At 47.8% G+C, this 17,946-nt stretch overlaps 1 protein-coding gene across 1 annotated transcript in view; it reads left to right on the top strand.

Annotated features, from left to right (window-relative positions):
• Positions 1-17,946, top strand: part of LOC135915905 (uncharacterized) — a 185,504-nt gene that overhangs the window by 129,329 nt on the left and 38,229 nt on the right. The window contains exons 15-18 of the mRNA XM_065449095.1: positions 594-712; positions 1,712-1,773; positions 6,835-6,892; positions 12,414-12,481. Of these exons, the coding sequence (XP_065305167.1) occupies positions 594-712; positions 1,712-1,773; positions 6,835-6,892; positions 12,414-12,481 (307 nt within the window). The remainder of the gene's footprint in view (positions 1-593; positions 713-1,711; positions 1,774-6,834; positions 6,893-12,413; positions 12,482-17,946) is intronic.

Genomic DNA, 17,946 nt, shown 5'->3' with positions numbered 1-17,946 from the left:
GTAGCAGTAGTATAGAATGATTCACAAAGCCAAAGCTTTACAGAAGTCAATAAAGATGGCATCTACTTGATTACCTATGTTTAGGTTAGAAGCGGTATCATGAACGAAATCGACTAATGGTGCTACAGTGCTATAACCATGACAGAAACTATGCTGGGCACATGTCAGAACGTGATATATAGAGTTAATTAATTCGATTATATGTTGGTGAATAATGTGCTCTAACATTTTGTATAACTTGGGGGTGAGAGATATCAGCCTGTAGTCAGCGAGAAGTTGTTTATGACGTGATGTACACAAATGTATGACTTCGGTTATTTTCCATCTTTTTCCATGGTCAACCTCACTTGCCACGTATCGAGGACTCCTAACTTTAAGCCCATTACATTCACGCCTGTCTTGTTTCAAATGTTCTACAGACAAGTCTCCTCAAGAATCCTAAACATACATTTTATAACGAGCCTGGCTTTCTTCGCATGGTATGCTACAGGGTACACATATTTAATGGCCTTCATTGTGCAGACAATTCATCATAATGTAAACAGGAGACAAGTTGTGGCACGCGTCGGCTTGCTTTGTCTCGTTTCACGCAGAGCTGTGGCGGCAGCACATTGGAAGACTGGAACGATGGGGTGCAAGGAGGCTTTTTGGCGCACTTGTCGAAGCTCGGCGAACTGTACGCCTGCAACCTGAGGGAACACAAAAAGAAGGAGTGAGTCATTCCTGATGCAACTTCACAAGAACAGCACGCATAACCAGCGTGCTGCACCGCGTCGCAGTGGAATGCGCGTGGATGCAATGCCCCACTTTGTTCTTTCGTGTGTTCTTCTGGCCCCTGACGATTGCCATCTGCATCAGAGGGAAAGCGTGTGAGCTAACCTTGTGAAACCCCCCCCCAAAAAAAAAAAAAAATATATATATATATATATATATATATATATATATATATATATATATATATATATATATATATATATATATATATATATATATATATATTTCACAACATATTTGCTGCTCACGTTATGCATGAATTTTGCTACCGGCAACCGTCATCACCGAAGCGATCGCTCTCGTTGAGGCTCACGCATTCATTTTTACGTGGATAACTGGTTTGCCGTCTACTGTATATGTTGTCAGCCCGAGACACTTCTCGCAAGACAGGAACAGGTTCAACAGTGTGCGCTGTTATTCACTCTTGTCACCGGGGCAACTACTGAATGTCTTCAATATATCAGAAAGTAAATCTTCTCGCGGCCGACAAAAGGCACAAAAAAAAGTCATCGAATAATAGACATCTGTGTGTTAATAAATAATAATGACGATGACCAAACGAAGCAGCATTGCAGGTTACACGAAACAAGCATAGTTGATATACACTAACAACTGCTCATGACAGACTGCCTTCGGTATCTGTTTTTATTGGGGCATGATTGGAGGCAGCTTCCATCGAGTGTTGTCAATATCGCAGATAACGAGTCCTCTTTCCTCGTTTCCGATTGTTGTATTATAGCACCTGACATTACTGTTAGACCACATACATTTTTAATTTTGTAAGATCTGTGTGTGCTGCAGTTTTTGTATTTTGTAACAAAATTAATGAGGACGTCCCGTTAAAGTACACCTTCGAATTTCTTATTAGGATATGCGCTTGCTTTGTGTGTACGCCGAAGCCAACCTAGCGAACGTATTTCCTTTATTGTCTTTCCAGGATGTTTGCTTTTCCAGTCCTGGGCTCTGAACCTTACTACGACTTCATTTCCGACAAAACATGTATGAGAAATGCTTCCTATCACTTTCGCTAATTCTTTGAGTGCGCGAGTAATCATAGAAGTTGCCCTTTAGAACAGCGATCAAAAAGACCCTGTGAAGTTGCATTTAGAACAGATATAATAGCGAAAACATTATTTCAGGAAGGTGTTATTATATCATACTATTATAAATTATTTCACTGACATTCCTCATTGCTGATCGAAGGAATGAAAATTATTTGTTCGAACAGAATACCACGGCACTCGAACACGACGCGGTGTTTTAATGAAGGAGTGGCGAAAGAGATCCGCATGGAAGCTTCTTTATCGTAGGTTACGGACCCTTGTCCGCATAGGTGAGTTGTGAGAGGGAAATCTGGGGACCTTTCGACCTCGAAATCTGCCTTTTCTTTGTTACTAGGGAGGAGGCCGCGTTTTGCTCCGTTCGCTACCAACCGTGTATTGCGCGACGGCGGGTAAATACTCGCTAATCAATTCGTTGGACGTTCGTGTTTTCCTGGAGCCGCGCGCAAACACTGCACTCATGACTGCGAGGTCCTCGGTTCGACTCGCGTGTTTGATTGACCTTTTTTGTGCCTAGATTTGCGCCACACTTTGCACCTTTTAGGTCGAAGGTGCTATAATTCTGTTTCGAAGCAACTAGATGTCGCTGGCGGGGGCGTCGCCGACGACCCTGGCATTGGCAGCAGCTACGCTGACAAAATTGAGCGCCGAATGTTCTGCGTGAAGTGGCAAACCTAATGTCACGTGCGCTTCAGTGACACGGGCCGACCACTGCCGACAAAAAATGGTCACTTTGCCGTTACAGACTCCGTATTGAGCGATGGAAGCTTAAGCGATGGTTAACCAGGGCGAACAAATCGCGTTGTCCTCTGTCAAACGCAAATTGTAAGAGGTTCCAGGAATGAATTCCCCGATTTCTCTCCAGCAACTCACACGTGCGCAAAGGGCAGGTCAAACGTGAGAAAGAAGCTCTCGTGTAGCCTGTGCTCTGTTTTGTTCTCGCTGTCGCTGCCTCGTCGTAGGCGCCGCGGGAACCACAGGATATTACGTGTGCGTTGCGCGGCTGAGCTCGAGTTTCCGGGTTCAATCCTACCATGTGGCGGCCGCATTTTCCACGATGGCGAAATGCGAAGAATCTGCGCAGCACTCCTCTGGGAGTTGCATAAGTGTGTGGAAGCATTGTGCGACTTGCTCATCTCCACGTAGCCCGGCTTCATTATCAATGTTATGAAATTTTATCCGACCATTACAAACGACAGGGCTGCGGTGACGCGAATCGGTGCGGACGGCACCGCAAGGTGCTTTGATGACGCAAGCAAACTACGGCGGATGGCGGCGCCAGCTGCGCTGATGACGTTCCGATCATTATACGCCGTTATCGCTTTTTAGCGTGCCTTATCCATCCACTTCGAACCATTATGGACCGTGACCAAGCGTACTACGGCGTCAGCTTGGTATGGTACTGCCGCGCGGATCCTATCTTGAAAGCCTTAGCAGTGCCGATAGAGAGTGCCAACTGCTCATGGCTTCGCGTGCCGTGTCCTCGGCGCTTAGGATTGAAGAGAGACGTGCGGAAGTGTACCTTGAAAGCGATCCGCGAAATGGGCAGACAGCGGGATGTGATGAGCGCTGCGTGAGCGCTGTGCCCTCGCGACTTCACTGGCGTTGCAGCCAGAGGCAGCACGAAGGTGAATTCACTCGCTGCGGCGGGCGCTATCTTGACAACGGTCGTCTTACAGGACGGACGGAAGGACGGACGACTTATCTCTTTCGAAAAGCATTGAAATGCTTGCGCATTTAAAAACTCTTGTGTACGCAAATTTAGGTGGGCATTCATGATCGCCAAGGGTTAAAAATTATTCCGGACACTCACACTGCAGCGTGGTTCGCGCTCGGATCATGGCTTTCGCACGGAAACACGAAAATTTAGGAGCTTATGTGTGGCTTACGGATGCTTCATTTGCAAAAGAGATACTGAACAGAAACACAGTCAGTATTTCTAGGAAACTTGGATAAAACTGATTGCGCAGAAAAAGTTTGATTTGCAAAGCAGGAAATTAAAATCCAAGCTAACACATTTCTGGCCTTCATTTTCATTCATTGCTGAAGCCTCAGCGTCGTTACGTCACGTGATCTCACGCATCTTACAATTGTTCGTCCCATGTTGAGCTGCTGTCGCTCAGTAAACGTCCATCGAAATGGGCGACGCCATGGTTGGCGTTGCCGTCCGTCATTGAGTTCTGCATCTTTCCTGGCTTACGAAGCCTCCTTTCGTTGATAGTACATTTTCTTTATTTTATGTTTTGGTACTGTAGTTAAGGTTGCCAACCGGCTAGAATTTTGCGGGGCAGTTCCAACTTTTCGAGTTATAGTCCCGCGTCTTAACATGACTGAATGGGATGATTAAATATACTGATTTTTTCCCCTTTTTTTCTACGGAATAACAATAAATAGGCCGTATTTTCTTTCTGTAATGCCTGAAAGCTCTTTTCCACAGTTCTATTTCTTGCCTGCTATTGCATTGACGTAAAGGCAGTTTCGTTTTTGTCCTAGGTCTAGTTTTGTTTAGGCCCTAACTCTTCACAGTACTTCTATCCGTATAGATAACCAAGTTAGCCAGGCAGCTATATTACACCGTTCTTGTAAACGCGACATTTAGAAAAAAAAAATGATTCCTGAACGTTGTCGCACGCACAGCCTGGTGGCTCTGGCACTGACAGGGTCGGTCGTCTTCAGCCAACACCTTCTAGACAGCACAAGGTTTGTGTACTTCGATCCGTGACGTCATGTTGCCTTGCCCGACTGCCATCGAACTAATGGGCATGCACCCGAGATAGCCGCGGGGATTTTGACGTCAACGCTGTCGTCACACCGGGATTGGCAATAGAAATTTTCATCCAAGTCGCATGACGTCATAACGCGTAGCGCACAGGCCTGCATCGGCCACCTTTCTCCTCCCCCTTGTAACTTCCACTTGAGAGTTTGCAACATTAAAGGGCCCCTCGCCAGGCCCTATAGCCAATTTTGGTTATACAGTGGAAGTTGTTACGTGTAATCTAGGTAGTGTTCTGTTGCAAAAAAAAGGAAAATTGAAATCGGTTCATTATTAGCCGAGGGAGACGTATTTCAGTGCCGCGAATCCATGATTTCAGGAGGCGAGCTCCACTGCCAAGCATGACACTCTCTCCGCTCGCCCCGTCTAGCCTCTGCATGTGAAATTCCTTACCTCCGTTCTTCTGTAGCGGACCTCGAGGATCGCGTGACGCATATGTCAGGGGCCCCAGCTTCATTTTTTTCTCCCTTTTTTTTTTCCTCGGTGCTGCGCGTATTTGCTGACGGCCTTGCGCGCGAGCTGATGTGACTGTCCTGTTTTGCGCAGCGCACGACTTTGCGCGCTGTGCACAAGGACACATTACTAGCGGTAGAATTCGGTGCCACACGAATACTGAGGCAGAACAAGCGGACCGCAGAGCATGATCACGGTGCTGGAACACGGTAGAAAATGGCACAGTTTCGGTACCTGCGCACGTGACTGCACGACCATGGAAACAAGCACACGAAATAGAAGCACATCTCTCTTGCTGCTATGCGAAGTAAAACAAAAAACACGCAGACATTCCGTTGGTGCGTTTTATCACGTCTGTAAACTTCGATTCGTCAATTCGAGCAATAGATAACACATATAGACGTTGCCTTGAATAATTCTCGAAGTCAGACGTCAGAACGAGCAACTTCACACTGGTGACACGAGTACGTAGGCGCAGGGACATGAGTACGTCACCGTCCAACTTGGAGCGCAGTCGCCGCGAGGGAAAGAGAAAAGGGCGTTCGGATAGAAATTTCAGCCCTTACCGCAGCGCGTGGCGATGTAATTCTTTGGAAACACGATCATTAGCTCGCATTGTATGTTCTGCTCTTCTGTATGTTCTGGCAACTCCGGAGCTTTTTTTTATCATACTACGATATTTTCATTTTCAAATGGCATTAAGTCTTTTCACCGGTAAGGTGGTTGCTTGCTTCGAAACTCAACAATACCTTTAAATAACCAATAAACTAGGTACCGAAATCAAAACGAGTAGCTGCTTTTTGTGACGTCACGATGAGTCGATGACGTCAGATCTTACACTACCATAATTTGAAGACGCCGCCGCTGAACGCGTGCTAAACACGGAGTACACGTGGCGCTAACGCCATGAAAGTGAAGCTCATAATGTCAGCTGACGACGCAGAAGTTTTCCCAGCTCTTTCGAAATAGACAGCGGCAATTGATCGCCGTTTTATTTTGACCCGCCGCATCCCCACGAGGCAGTTGATGTGCCCAAGCTCAACGCGTTGTGTGGCGGCAAGACGAAGAGAAACACCGGTTACCAGGTCTGTCAAAACGGTGATTGCCGGCCGGTGTCTCGTGGAAACAGGAGCCAGCTTCGTCGTTTCAGGGCGAAATGGTGTAGTTTCTGGTGTCACAAACACAGGGTGGCCAGTAAAAAGTCATACATTCGTGGGCGTAGTCGAGAAGACGCAAGCAAATTTTAAAAATCATTTTCAGGGAAACTAAACCACTTCCAGCCATATCGCCTGGCAACGATAATCAGTGTGCGAAAAAGAACACATGTTCAAAATTTTATTAAGATCAGTGGAGATCCGAAAATCGCCCGAGTGGCCTTTTATTTGCAGAACGGTAGTTTGCATTAATTGAGCTGAAACTTTTCTTTATTGCTCAATGTTCCCTAGAAAATAAATAATGCACACGGGTGACAGCACACGTTACCTGATTTTTTGCTGTCAATTTCTTAATTTCTCACTTCGAACCGCGGCCAATTGAGCGCTGGTTGAATAAATGCGTGGTCTGCACACATTATCACACTTCCTTGTTGTGCTGCGGTGGCGCACGTATTTGTATACCTGTATGTCTGTGTTTGGCATGCGTTTTAATGCCAAACGGAGCACCTGTAGTAAAATGTGAAAACTAATAGAAGGCGCTGTAGCAACAGTGCCTTCTAGGTTTTGAAGGGCTGTGGCGTTATGTGTACTCTCAATTTTGCCTCCCGTTTACTTTCAGACGTGCCCTACGGATTCACAATGCCACCAAACTTCCATCCCTACGCCCCGGGTATCTTGTAAGTCTCATTTACCCTTACTGTAAATGATATGGTGTTCCGCATATAGAGCTCAATATCATTGAAACAACACAAAGGTGCACCGGAACATATTCAGCTCCGGCCGAACAATGGACGTCTCAGGGTAAAGCCAGCGGTTGAACAAATGGACTCGTCTGCGGCTCTGACAAAGACAGGACTTTTTGTCGATCAGTTGATTAAATAGCGGGTGTTTCAGCAGATACCACAATGCTACTTCATGAGTTGGTCTACTTGAAGAGAGGGACATTAGTCGCTTGCACAAAAAAATGTAAATGCTTAATCGACTAATTACAATTATTTTACCAAATTACCTTATGGCCTATGTTGCAATTTACAAATTCTAGCCATGCATGTCGCAAGGCGGATTCACTTGGAAAGAGTTCTCAAGATGGCACTAGCTTCGAGATATAAGTTCGCAAGTTGGGCGGAGAAATGCATTGCCGTTCTAGTTACTTTCTCAACAAAATGTCACTTATGCTTCGAAGCCCAAAAGTGACTACAACGCCAATGCATTTCTCCAAAAAGTTCGGGAAATAATACCTGAAACTAGCGCCATACTGAGCCGCGCTTAGGAGGAAGCTTCATATTGTGGCCAAGTCCGATTCTCCTATTTAAATACTCGTAAAACTTTTCAGGCGACCGCTGCACCGATTTCAATGAAATTTGCTGGACATGAGGAAGTAGGCGGCTCCGGCAAACAAATATCTGCTAACTTCTCAATTTTTTCAGCGAGTTGTATATGCTTGGGATCTGCCGGATCGCGCCCACACGTAGACCAACAATTGTTTATACGTGGGCTGATCCCGAAGATAAGACAATATCTGGACCGTCCGCGGTTGAGGTGAAGCAGGGGTTACGCACTCCTCGTGCGTAGGACCCATCCCCAAGGTAGTGCAATACCGGGCCGACCCAGAACGGAGGTGAAGCAAGCTATAAACCTTCCCCATACGTGGGGCCGATCCCGCAGATAGTGCAATAATGGGTCGACCCTCAGCGGAGGTGAAGCAGGCGTTAAGCACTCCTCATACGTGGGACCGATCCCGAAGATAGTGGAATAACGGGTCGACCCGCCGTGGACGTGAAGCAGGCGTTAAGCACTCCCCATACGTGGGACCAATACCGAAGATAGTCTAATAAAGGCCGATCCACCCGACAGACCAAGTCCGCGGACCGCTCGGTCACGTGATGCGACGTCACGGCCCGCCGCTTTCCGGTCCGGCGCAGAGCACATCCACACGGCGGACCAACACGGCGGATCAGACCAACCAGCTACACGCTCGGCCGGAGTGTTATCATTGTTATCATTCCGGCTCGAGTCCCACAAAGCCGGGAACTACTCAACGAGGGATACAAAATAAAAAAACTCATCGTCACTCCAAGAGGACACGGTGTTTAAAAAATATATATGCTGCACGCACGTGTTGGCGGAACGGCGGACATGAAACGACTGGCTTTTGCTGAGCCGAAAACTAGATTTGATTTGGCGGAAGACACTCTGTTGCCGGACAACATTCGTTGGCTCCGCCAAAATCGCTGCGGTTCGCATGCGGTCCACCGCCAAAACTGAAGTGGGAAAAGCCTCGGCGATTTGTTGGACCGCGAGGGCCGCGGTCTTGCGCGGGCCAACGGCGGTACGCATGAACTGGTGACGTCCTATCACGTGATGCGCGGACCGCGGTCCACAAGAGCAATCTGGTCCGTCGTGTGGATCGGTCTTAACGGGTCAACCCGCAGCGGGGAGGTGAAGCAGGCGTTAAGCACTCCTCATACGTGAGACCAAACCCAAAGGTAGTGCAATACCACACCGACCAGCAGCGGAGGTGAGGCAGGCGTTAAGCACTCCTCATACGTGGGATCGATTCTGAAGTTAGTGGAATAACGGATCGACCCACAGCGGAGGTGAAGCAGGCGTTAAGCACTCCTCATACGTGGGATCGATTCCGAAGTTAGTGGAATAACGGATCGACCCGCAGCGGAGCTGAAGCAGCCGTTAAGCATTCCCCTGCGTGGGGCCGATCCCGAAGATAGTGGAATAACGGATCGACCTGCAGCGGAGCTGAAGCAGGCGTTAAGCACTCCTCATACGTGGGATTGATTCCTAAGTTAGTGGAATAACGGATCGACCCGCAGCAGAGCTGAAGCAGGCGTTAAGCATTCCCCTGCATGGGGCCGATCCCGAAGATGGTGGAATAACGAATCGACCCGCAGCGGAGCTGAAGCAGGCGTTAAGCATTCCCCTGCGTGGGGCCGATCCCGAAGATAGTGGAATAACGGATCGACCCGCAGCGGAGCTGAAGCAGGCGTTAAGCATTCCCCTGCGTGGGGCCGATCCCGAAGATGGTGGAATAACGGATCGACCTGCAGCGGAGCTGAAGCAGGCGTTAAGCATTCCCCTGCGTGGGGCCGATCCCGAAGATAGTGCAATAACGGATCGACCCGCAGCGGAGCTGAAGCAGGCGTTAAGCATTCCCCTGCGTGGGGCCGATCCCGAAGATACTGGAATAACGGATCGACCTGCAGCGGAGCTGAAGCAGGCGTTAAGCATTCCCCTGCGTGGGGCCGATCCCGAAGATAGTGGAATAACGGATCGACCCGCAGCGGAGCTGAAGCAGTCGTTAAGCATTCCCCTGCGTGGGGCCGATCCCGAAGATAGTGGAATAACGGATCGACCTGCAGTGGAGCTGAAGCAGGCGTTAAGCATTCCCCTGCGTGGGGCCGATCCCGAAGATAGTGGAATAACGGATCGACCCGCAGCGGAGCTGAAGCAGGCGTTAAGCATACCCCTGCGTGGGGCCGATCCCGAATATAGTGGAATAACGGATCGACCCGCAGCGGTGCTGAAGCAGGCGTTAAGCATTCCCCTGCGTGGGGCCGATCCCGAAGTTAGTGGAATAACGGATCGACCTGCAGCGGAGCTGAAGCAGGCGTTAAGCATTCCCCTGCGTGGGGCCGATCCCGAAGATAGTGGAATAACGGATCGACCCGCAGCGGAGCTGAAGCAGGCGTTAAGCATTCCCCTGCATCGTGCCGATCCCGAAGATAGTGGAATAACGGATCGACCCGCAGCGGAGCTGAAGCAGGCGTTAAGCATTCCCCTGCGTGGGGCCGATCCCAAAGTAATGGAATAACGGATCGACCCGCAGCTGAACTGAAGCAGGCTTTAAGCATTCCCCTGCGTGGGGCCGATCCCGAAGATAGTGGAATAACGGATCGACCCGCAGCGGAGCTGAAGCAGGCGTTAAGCATTCCCCTGCGTGGGGCCGATCATGAAGATTGTGGAATAACGGATCGACGCGCAGCGGAGCTGAAGCAGGCGTTAAGCACTCCTCATACGTGGGGCCGATCCCGAAGATAGTGGAATAACGGATCGAGCCGCAGCGGAGCTGAAGCAGGCGTTAAGCATTCCCCTGCGTGGGGCCGATCCCGAAGCTGGTGGAATAGCGGATCGACCCACAGTGGAGCTGAAGCAGGCGTAAAGCATTCCCCTGCGTGCGGCCGATCCCGAAGATAGTGGAATAACGGATCGATCCGCAGCGGAGCTGAAGCAGGCGTTAAGCACTCCTCATACGTGGGGCCGATCCCGAAGATAGTGGAATAACGGATCGACCCGCAGCGGAGCTGAAGGAGGCGTTAAGCATTTCCCTGCGTGGGGCCGATCCCGAAGATAGTGGAATAACGGATCGACCCGCAGTGGAGGTGAAGTAGGCGTGAAGCACTCCTAATTCGTGGGACCGATCCCGAAGATAGTGCGATACCGCGCCGACCCGCAGCGGAGGTGAAGCAGACGTTAAGGGGGACCAATCCTGAAGATAGTGCTATAACGGGCCAACCCGTCGTGTACGTGAAGCAGGCTTTAACCAATCTCCATACGTGTGCTGATTCCGACAATAGTACAATATCTGGGCCACCCATTAAGGTGTCCACACACGCAGCTTCGCCGGTTATCCTTCTTCGCAGAGTGAAAGGCCACTTAGTGTTTTTAGAAAAATTCCCGAACGGCGAAAGTGAGGAAAAAAAGTCACGCAGAAGCTCCTCTGAGAGTTGTCCAAGTGGGAGTAAGCTTTGTGCCACTTGTTCACTCCACGCAGCTGTGCCATTATCAGTGTTATGTAACTTGATCTGGCAAGTACAAATGACAACGCTACGGCGACACGAAGCGGTGCGCACAGCGTCGCAAGATGCATTGATAAGGCGGGCAAAGTATGTTGCAGATGGCCGCGCTAGCGGCGCTGTTAACGTTCCAATCACTGTATGCCATTACCGCTTTTTTATCGCCTTGTCCATACCCGTCGACACATTATAAACCGCTATCAAACATATTGTGGCGGTGACTGGCCGCTCGGACCGTAATTTGAAAGCGATCTGCGACACGGTATAAGGCGCCGACTTCTGATAGGTCCACGCGCTGTGTTTTCGCCACTTCGGTTTGAAAAGACGCGTAGGCCCATATCTGGGAAGCAGTCTTGGAAAAGGGCAGAGTGTGGCGTGTGCTGAGAGCTTCGTGAATGTGTTCATGCCGCTTCTTTCAAGTTGAAGTGACAGGGAGCACAAAGGCATAGTCGCTCGCTGCGGCGGGCTCTATTTTGAAAGCGATAATCTCACATGACGGATGGACGGTTTTTCTCGTTGGATTTGCATGGTATTCCTGCATTTTCGTGCCGAAACCATGATTTATGAGGCACGCCGTAGAGGAGGACTCATGATTGATTTTAACCGCCAGGACATTTTTAACGTTCTCCAATGCACGGGGCATGGGCCCTTTTGCATTTCACGCCATCAATATGCGGCCGCCGGCGACGGGATTTTATTCCCGGACCTCGTGCTTATCCGCATAACAGCATAGCCCCTAAGCCGCCATGGCGGGTTTTTATCGTTGGGATTAGTATAGAAATGGTAACATATTTGAAATTTAGGCACCAACTTTACAAATGCTTCGCTCGGTAATAACAACCGATGGTTATTGCACTTTCGTAAACGGTATCTGCTAGAGTGTCAAAGCAGACAAATTTTATATACAATTTCACAGTTTAAGTGAGTTTGTTAAAGTAATTACGATAGTACTGAATAACGACCAAGTAATAAGTTCGTGGTATATTACAATGCGTTTGCAATAGTCCAACTTTGTCCACTTTAGATATCTCAATAGTTGTAGTTTACATTAATGCGGTCTCGTTTTTTTTATTGCTGATTAAGTGGAGAAATAGATCTGACACAGGTTCCTGAGTGTGTGTTTTTGCACTTTAGAACGTAAAAATAAATAAACTGTGCCTTATGGTCGAGGCCCCCCGCGTGATTGAAGCGCAGGTAAACCTATCAAAAGGTTCTTGCAAACTTCCATGACATGCGTACTAAAGCGCTTGAGACAATTTTTCACAACATTCATGCTTCCTCCTGTCAATATATTGCAAGCAAAGTAGCTAGCAGTCCTTCCACGAGTATAACGCACTGCTCAGAACAATTAGTGCTTGCAGATACATGGCTGTTTATATTTTTTTTGCAGCTACCACAATGCTCCAGCCATGTATCTCAAGCTAATTGGGGAAGTGTTCAGGATGACGCTTGCCAGAGGTGAGTACTTTCTTATATGTGCACTTTTGTATAGTGCGACTAGCTATTGGGGGGGGGGGACTTCACCAAATTTGCGCTCTGTTTGTCTGTCTGTGTTCGTCCGTATTTAACCTCTTTTACGCCAACTTGGGTAACATGTTATACGCCATGATATAATGGGTGGAGCATAGGGTTGCTATGATGACGGAGCCAGATTTGAAACCAGTCGTTGGTCAAACTTCGGCTACTGGCTAAGCGACACTGGGCCTATACCGCTCCTCAGTAAACCCCATGGATGCCGGCTTGGGACACGCGCTCCAATTTTCCGCGGCGGCGTTCGGTGGCGCATTTTGCCCAGAGGGGAACGCGAGAGAGGGGCGGGACTGCAATAAACCCCTCACGCATTGCGCGTTTTGGCGGTGGCAGTATGGCGTGTTCCTACCTACATCGCTTCAATGCTGATTGCCCTAACGTATCGAGTTATCCCCATTTGGTTTCCTTCGGAATTTTTTCACGAAAAGGCAACATTACACGGCTCTGACTCCTAACGCTGCGTCAACGTGAGGAAAATACCAGTAGTCATTCTGGTATCCGCATGGAAGCCAGAACTTCTAATACTTGGCGTGACCATTTTTTTCTTCTCAGCGTCCTTTTTTTTCCTAACAAGAAAGCTTTTCATTGTTAAAGTGCCCATGAAAGTAAAAACGCGTCTCTCAACTAAAAGTACAAGTTTCAAAAGAAACCAATTTCATACAGTCTGCAATGCTAGGCAGAGATTTGTATGCAAATTATTTCGGCCTCGTGCACCTCCTAATTACTTCAGCAACCGTCAACGAAATCCAATGGCCCCGAGTTTGATGAAACTTTCGCCAGGTTGGTTTTCGAAGATTTTGTTTCCTCCACTGCCCTAAACGTATATGCTTTGTTTTCCCTGTGTCGCAGGCGAAATGAGGGCGGCAAAAAGGGTTGTCTTTCTCTAGCGGCACACACAGCTTTCGGCGAACAGGCTCTTAGTGTGATTTGCGACCGCTGCACCTGGCTTACTCTGGGGCGCGTAAGCGCTGCGTGATATCACTCTGCCATCACCTCCGATTTCCGGGATGTAACCTCCTGTCCACCTGTATATCTTTAAGCCACACGGCATATATAGCACGTCTTGAACTTGCTTAAGAGGTGATGTAGTTAAGAACTGCAGTGCGCCGGTGGTGTTTTAGTTTTGTGTCATGCGTATTGAGCCTGCTATCGCGTAGAGCAATAAGAATCCGGCCGTGACACTTAAGACTGGGAACGTGGTAATGCGAAAACAGTATAGTCCCTTTGGTGAAATGTTTTTTTTTTCGTGCGTTCCCGGTCCACGCAAGCTCTCACCTGCGTTCCAACTGCACATCAGTTTCTATTACGTAGCCACCCGATGTGTTAGCCCAGTGGATATGGTGTTGCGGTATCTGCCAAATTCGACGTAGCTGGTTCAACCCTATAGCCTCATTTGAATGGGGGTGAAATGCAAAGACGCTCGTGTATAATAAGTGTCATAGGCCCGTTAAAGAGGCTCAGGTGGCTAAATTATTCCACAGTTAACCGCTATACGGCACAGCTCTTTGCCATATCATGGGTATGGTATGGCGCGTAGAACCCCAGAATCCGCTTCTTTAATGTAAAGAAATTAATTTTCATATGACCACAGCCATCGTGGTAAGAAATGTAATCTAAAAAAATGTAAACTTAACTCGTGACTTCCATAAAAAAAATATGGGGTTTTACGTGCCAAAACCATTTTCTGATTATGAGGCACGCCATAGTGGGGGACTCCGGAAATTTCGACCACCTGAGGTTCTTTTACGTGCACCTAAATCTAAGTACACGGGTGTTTTCGCAGTTCGCCCCCATCGAAATGCGGCCGCCGTGGCCGGGATTCGATCCCGCGACCTCGTGCTCATCAGTCTAACACCATAGCCACTGAGCAACCACAGCGGGTGACTTCGATTTAAAACATCGCGCTGAAGGAGTAAATGAGTCTCCGAACATTTGGAAATGAAGCACGATCCCCGGGCACATTCGTAAAAGTTCGTGTCGACTAAGCGGCATTGCAGTTGAACACAAATTTGACATTTCGCACATGATTCTAGTCACATGGTGTTGCATAGGCCAAACTAGTTCTATACAAGAAAAATATCATAATTTTACTCACTAGTGGTTTATCTCTTAGGTTTATTTTACGTTAGCTTAGGACTATTTCTGTTCAACACACTTTCAGAGTACCGGAAATGACTCCGGAAACATCACTTTATCAGCGTTATAAGAATATGTTATAACAGAAAGAAAACGCCGGAAAGGCTGTGAGCATTCTGTTGTGCCTTCGTGCGTGTTGAGTGTGTGTTCAGTGCTCCAGCTGCTTGTTCGGTCAAGTACCAGCAAACCTATGCTTCAGTTTTCTTGTTTCAGTTCTAATCATTTATGAGGCGTTTACAGAAAAACCTGTTTTGGTAGTGGGGTCCAAGCAAACGTTGCTTCTTGTTTTTGTTACGCGATAGCACCAATTACCATTGAGCGACAAACCTCGCCCGTGCAATGCGCTCGCGAACCATGACAGAAGCAAAGAAAGAAAGGGTTAAGCCGAGCCGACTAAGATGCAGCCGCGAGCTGTGTCACAGTGAAAGTAATTACGCTTAAATAAAATTTCTTGCCAAGGTCAGCACAGCAGCACAAGACGACATTGCCTCGCCCACTACTCATGCCCGCCATTGTATGAAACGTTCCAGACCACATTTTGCTTCAATGGTGCTAAAGCGCTGCAGTGCGTGCATTAACACGCAGCAGCGACCACGTAGTTTACTGAGAATTGCATCAAACGTCTTTCATGATGTGCTGAACGTGCTGGGCAGCAACAAAATGGGAATGTCTGCCCCCAATGGAGCAGGTGAACGAACGCTGAGCAAGCTGTTGTGGCTTAGGGTGAGATTAGGGCAAGGAATCCACCAAGCCCATCAACTGCTACGTCAAGTTGTAGGAATGAAGGAAAAGGGGTTTATTGGCTTAGTTACACGGGTCCAGTAACGGAAGCCCACTCCATGCAGGAGCAAGTTAAACGTCCGAGTTCACATCAGGACACGTCGGCACCAATGCTCGAAAAGTGTCCGCTTTTATTACCGTCGTCTTCCCTAGGCGAATCGACTGGGGAATCTGAAGACTATCCTGCAGCGAATCACAATTGTCGAATCCGTTGCAATACAACGCCCGTGCTCACAACACTCTGCAGTAACCCCGTCTCCGAAACCCGATAGCATGGAATAAGCGGCAGGATATCAACGTGCGAATCCAAGGCCGCCGTCGTTGTTCGGTAGCATTGGATTCCCCCCCCCCCCCCTTTATCCTTAGTTCAGGCTCTCGGGGTAATGGTGGTGCTTTGGCCGCTTGTGGTGTTGAGACGTAACAACGCGCTGCCCAGCGAATGACAGTATTACAGCGCAGGCACAGTAGGTGGCAAACTACAATTCATTGTCAAAAAGGAGCCGACAAATCATTATAAGCGTGCCACGGCAAAGGAACTGCAATGACGAGAAACCACCGCCATACACACACGTGCACACGCCGATGACTTGCAGACGACGCCGGGAGTAATCCACCCTAAGCATGGTTATGGCTGTGATTGCAAACGATCTCGCAGGAAATAGTGTCCTAAAACGTGCCTCATATACTGTTCTGCGTAGCTGACGACTCACATTTCAAATACTCGGAGCAGAGCACATCGGCTGAAAGCTTCAAGCTGCCGGCACCTAGCGAGCGCATGTGCGGCGCTGCAGCGAAGTCCTCCCATGACGTCACAGGCCAGAGGGCGCCAATCAAAGATCTCGCATAGGGTGCCTAGATGCCACGCTTCCCCGCACAGGGTGGCGAGACGTATGGATGCGTCGCCATATCGTGTCGGAACATATAAAAGCACGCTATGACGGCTAGCGGGAATTTAGGTGTTGTGCTCGCCGACAATGAAAAATATAGTAATTTTCGCAGTTTGTACGATTACATGCATTGAAATTCTCACATCTCACCTTAGAAATGGAAACAGAACGCTTACAGTAAAGCACTACTAGAATGAGTTTCGATCCCAGCAGATCACAACTCGTTTTTACCGTGGTTTCGCTTACGCTAACAAATTTGTTTGAAACATAAAGTTGACGCGCGTGATGTGCACTAAAGCTTGTAGAGGTTGTCACTCAAAAAGACTGACGCAACTCTGGACCTTAAAAGCATAGCTGCGTCATGCTGTGAAAAGATATAGGACAAAACGTGAATAAATACTGCAGCGTTACCGATAGCTAAAAGTACTTACTGATCATGATGCAAATCGCGCATGTGAAAGGTCAGAATAAATAAAAGCGTGTGGTCGGAAACAGACTTATATTAGCAAAGACACATCATGCGAGTGTCAACAGGCAAGCTCGAGGTCGTGGTTTTTGGTCACGGCTGTGTCTGCCGAATTTAGAACGAGGGAAAATGCAAAAATGCTTGTGCACTAGATTTAGGCGGGCGTTAAGGATCCCCAGGTGGTCAAAATTATTTAGTGGTCCTTCACTACGCTTAATAGTCCAATCGTGGCTTTGGCTCGTAAAGTGAGACAATTTATTCTTTTTATTATGTAAAAAGTAAAAAGCACTGTAATTATACTACCTCGATATATTGCTGAAAAAACACATCTTCCTTATTTCTGCATGCAAGAACCTATATTGAGCTCATCGCTTTGAGAACGGTAATTATAGTAGCACATCTCGCTAAAAGAAAGTGAATGTTTATTGCCAAAATACATGACGTGTGCATTTCTAAGTCCACAGGAATTTTTACAAAGCGCCTGTCGCAGATAACATAATTCTACTCATTGAGATCATTACTCACATACGTGGACTATACTTGCGCGAAAAATCAAAACACATATTCAACAAATTGAAAATGCATATTTAAATTCCTCATTGCTTTACGGCACATATTGCAATTTACGAATAGTAGCTGATAAGTCTGCAAGGCGTACCCATTCGAGTGAATGTCCAAAATGACCTGATTGAATAGTTCATCAAAATCGCCGTAAAAGTGCACTGTTGTTCCGCCTTCTTGACAAAATTCTCTTTCATGCATTGGATCACCAAAGTAACTGGAGTGCCCATGTATTTTGTCCAACACTTCCGCAAATACACCGAAACTGGTGTCATCCAGGAGATTCATTTCAAGTGGATACGTTTTGCAATCGCACCGACGACAATTCGTAAATTGCAATTTGCGCCGAAATATGATTAATTTGAACTTAATTCGCAAATTTTTAGTTTTGATTTCTCCTGCTCTGTCTGTCAGCCTATTCGAACATACAAGCTCAAGGACAATAAGTATGCTGTAAGCCTCAAGTGACCTGCATGAATCCCGGAAAACTCGCACTCATGATATAGCTGTCACTTGAATAACAGCTAAAAAGGACAACCCGAAATTCGAAATGTAGTTCTCGG

This window comes from Dermacentor albipictus, chromosome 2 (genome assembly GCF_038994185.2).
Source record: "Dermacentor albipictus isolate Rhodes 1998 colony chromosome 2, USDA_Dalb.pri_finalv2, whole genome shotgun sequence".
NCBI lineage: Eukaryota > Metazoa > Arthropoda > Arachnida > Ixodida > Ixodidae > Dermacentor > Dermacentor albipictus.
This window is presented reverse-complemented; position numbering and strand designations above follow the sequence as displayed.